Genomic DNA, 3,213 nt, shown 5'->3' with positions numbered 1-3,213 from the left:
TGGTCAGAGACGGCGGTCGGGCTTGGATCCCAGCGGGCGCCCCAGGAAATCCCTCCCCGCCGCCCTCAGGGAACCATGGTCCCCGCCCCGTCACGTCGGACCGTGACACCCTGTGGCTGCCCCTGCCCCGACCTACCTGCAGCCCACTGTCCCCGTGACCGCCCCCTGTCCCCACTGCACCCCCGGAGCCGCACACCGCAGGCGCTCGGCAATCACTCTTGCGTTAGAGTCTCCCAGACGTGAGCGCGCCCCAAACTGGGAAGCGCCGTGCAGCTGCTGGGGGCTCCGTTGCCGCAGCCCTCCTGGTGGAGCAGAAGGCGAGGAGGGGGCTGCACTTACCCAGCAGCGAAGACCACTGCGCGGGGGGGCGGAACATGGGGTACTGCTTGGGGAAGGTCGTCTGGCTCCACTTGCCCGTGAAGGTGATGCTGTATTTGGCCGGGGCTCTGGCGGAACAGACGGACTCTCCCCCACGAGGCAGGCCGGCGGCGCCCAGCGTGGCCAGGAGGAGAGCCCAGAGGGCCCTGCCCAGGGCGGCGGCCGGGCTGGGGTTTTCCATCACCTGGGAGCACAGAGAGGAGCAGCCGCGCTGGCACCGTCGTGGCAGCCTCGGGGTGGACAGCCGAGAGGGCTGCGGCACTTTGGGCTCCGAGGTCGGCCCCCGGCGCCCGCGCCCCCCTCCCTGCTCCGTAAAGCTCTCCTGCGGCGCTTCTGAGACCCCCATCCGCGGAGGGGGCGGCGCGGGGTTAGATCGCCCGTGCGCCTGCGAGCGACCAGGGGTTAACGGGCAGGTTTTCAGTCCGAGTCCCTGCAGCTTGCCGGGCCGGTCTGGGTGCGGCCTCCGGGAGGTGCCCTCGCCGTCGCAGGGAGCCGGGGCCTTGGCCGACTGGCTGCCCCCGGGACTAGACCCGCAAAGCTCGGTAGCAGCCAGTCCTGGGGGTCCCTCTGGAGGTGCCACAAGGTTCTGGGCCGCGGGGAAAGTGCAGGAGGCCCGGGCCCTCTCTGGGTGTCCTGGTGGCACGCAGTACTCACCCGGCAGGAGCGGCGGGAGCGCGGCGGGCAGCGGTCGGGTCCCAGCCAGAGCCCGGAGCTCCTATTTAAGCCCGAGACCGGCGCTCCGGGCCGGCCAATGAGGCTCCAGTTGCTCCTGTCCTCGATGCTGCACGGCCTGGCCTCCAGCGAGGGGCAGATAGGACGTGGGAGAAAGGACGAGAAGAGGCTCCAGGGGCTGCCGCTTTCCCAACTCGCCCTGCCCAGCGACCTTCCCTGGGCCTGGATCGTCCTCCTCCCCTGGCCGTGCTGCCGCACCCCTTTCTTTGTCTGTCTGTCCTGTCCCTCCCCTCCCCTCCCGTCCCGTTAGCTCCCCTCCCCCTCCTCCCCTCCCACACTCCTCCCCCCTCTCCTCTCTCCTCTCCCTCCCCGTTTCTCTCCCGTTCCATCAAGCGCCTTCCTAGTGCCTCCCTAGGTGCCACTGAGGGGAGTTCTGTGCCCCAAGCCGGGAAAGCCCAGGGCGCGGGGGCAGAGGGGCTCTTGGTTTCGCCTTCTCGAAATTAAAGCAAGCGTGCTACACCTTCCCGCGCAGGGTGTGACCTGGAGAGCCCTGTGCGTGGCCTGACTTCAGTCTACATGTTGGAGGTGGCTGGGGAAGCTCCTGGATCCCGGCGCAGGCATCCCTGGCCTTTGGGGCCCCGGCTTTAAGTCTCTTTCCTGGCATGGCCTAAAGCTGCACAGAGCAGCCTAGCTGTCTACACGGTGGCCAGAGGGCATTTGCAAGCCATCCCTCCTGGAGGGAGGTCAGAGTGGGCTGAGGGTCTGGGGTGGAACGCACAGGGAGTCAGGAAGAAGCCACACAAAGGGGGCCCCCCTCCCCAGGGCCGCGCACAGGGCTGGGGCTGCAGGCAGTCAGTGTGTGCGGTGCGGAGCCCTCCCAGGGGCTCTGGGCTTCCCTGCTTTGGGACGAAGCTAACAGATGCTGAAGTTGATCCTGCTCCATGTCAGGAAAATATTTATAGGTCCCCAGTCATGGGATCTGGAAACCAGAGCGGAGGAAGGAGCCTGGGGATGGTCTTGCTCAATCCTTCCTGGCCTCTGCTCATCGGAATCACCCAGAGGGCTTTTAATCTTAGACAAAACACTCTGATGTTTGGAACCCTGTTAATGTTTCACATATTCAAAAAGAGAAAAAATAAATAGAAGCAACTAGGACAGAATGCAAACAGAAACAAATGATCTAACCTGTATTTTAAGTGAAAACCACAGATAAGCCACTCAATGCAGTATTTAGACTCCAGGCCCCCAGGACAAGGACAAATTCCACCTCCTTGCTTCTCAAATGTTTTGATCTGAGGACTCCTTCACACTCTTAAAAGTGACTGAGGGCCAGGTGCAGTGGCTCATGCCTGTAATCCCAGCACTTTGGGAGGCCCAGGCGGGAGGATCACTTGAGCCCAGAGTTCGATACTGGCCTGGGCAACATAGGGAGACCTCATCTCTATAAAAAAATACAAAACTTAGCTGGGTGTGGTGGAGTGCACCTGTGGTCCCAGCTACTCAGCAGACTGAGGTGGGAGGATCACCTGAGCCAGGGGAGGTCAAGCCTGCAGTGAACTGTGTGTGCCACTGCCCTCCAGCCTGGGTGACAGAGCGAGGCTCATGCCTGTAATCCCAACACTTTGGGATCTGCCAAGGCGGGTGAATCACTTGAGGCCAGGAGCTCGAGACCAGCCTGGCCAACATGGTGAAGCCCCATCTGTACTAAAAATACGAAAACTAGTTGGGCGTGGTGGTACACGCCAATAATCCTGGCTACTCGGGAGGCTGAGGCAGGAGAATTTCTTGAACCTAGGAGGCAGGGGTTGTAGTGAGCCAAGATCGCACCACTGCAGTCCAGCCTGGGCAATAGAGTCAGACACTATCTCAAAAAGAAACAAAAAAACAAAAAACTCATTGAGGACACTGAAAAACTTTTGTTTGTGTGGGTTATACCTATGGATACTTATCATTTTCTAAATCATAACAGAAATGTTCAGAATACTTGTCAATTCACTTAAAAATAAGAAAATATTGCTATTACACATGAACATAAATAGCATAATGTGTCATGTGAAAAACCTGACTGAGAAAAGGCATGGTTCTATGTTTGTGCAAATCTTTGTACTATCTGGCTTAGTGGAAGCTGGATTCCCATATCCGCTCCAGCACTTCATCTGCTGA

The 3,213-nt window shown here is 59.9% G+C and overlaps 1 protein-coding gene across 1 annotated transcript in view; it reads right to left on the bottom strand.

Moving 5' to 3' along the window:
* Positions 1–1,375, bottom strand: part of SPON2 (spondin 2, extracellular matrix protein) — a 6,598-nt gene extending 5,223 nt beyond the window's left edge. Inside the window, 2 exon segments of the mRNA XM_011936790.1 lie at positions 110–562; positions 1,033–1,375. Of these exon segments, the coding sequence (XP_011792180.1) occupies positions 110–559 (450 nt within the window). The 5' untranslated portion in view covers positions 560–562; positions 1,033–1,375.
* Between the last annotated feature and the right edge of the window lie 1,838 nt (positions 1,376–3,213).

Source organism: Colobus angolensis, unplaced genomic scaffold (genome assembly GCF_000951035.1).
Source record: "Colobus angolensis palliatus isolate OR3802 unplaced genomic scaffold, Cang.pa_1.0 Scaffold157, whole genome shotgun sequence".
In the NCBI taxonomy this organism is placed as follows: domain Eukaryota; kingdom Metazoa; phylum Chordata; class Mammalia; order Primates; family Cercopithecidae; genus Colobus; species Colobus angolensis.
This window is presented reverse-complemented; position numbering and strand designations above follow the sequence as displayed.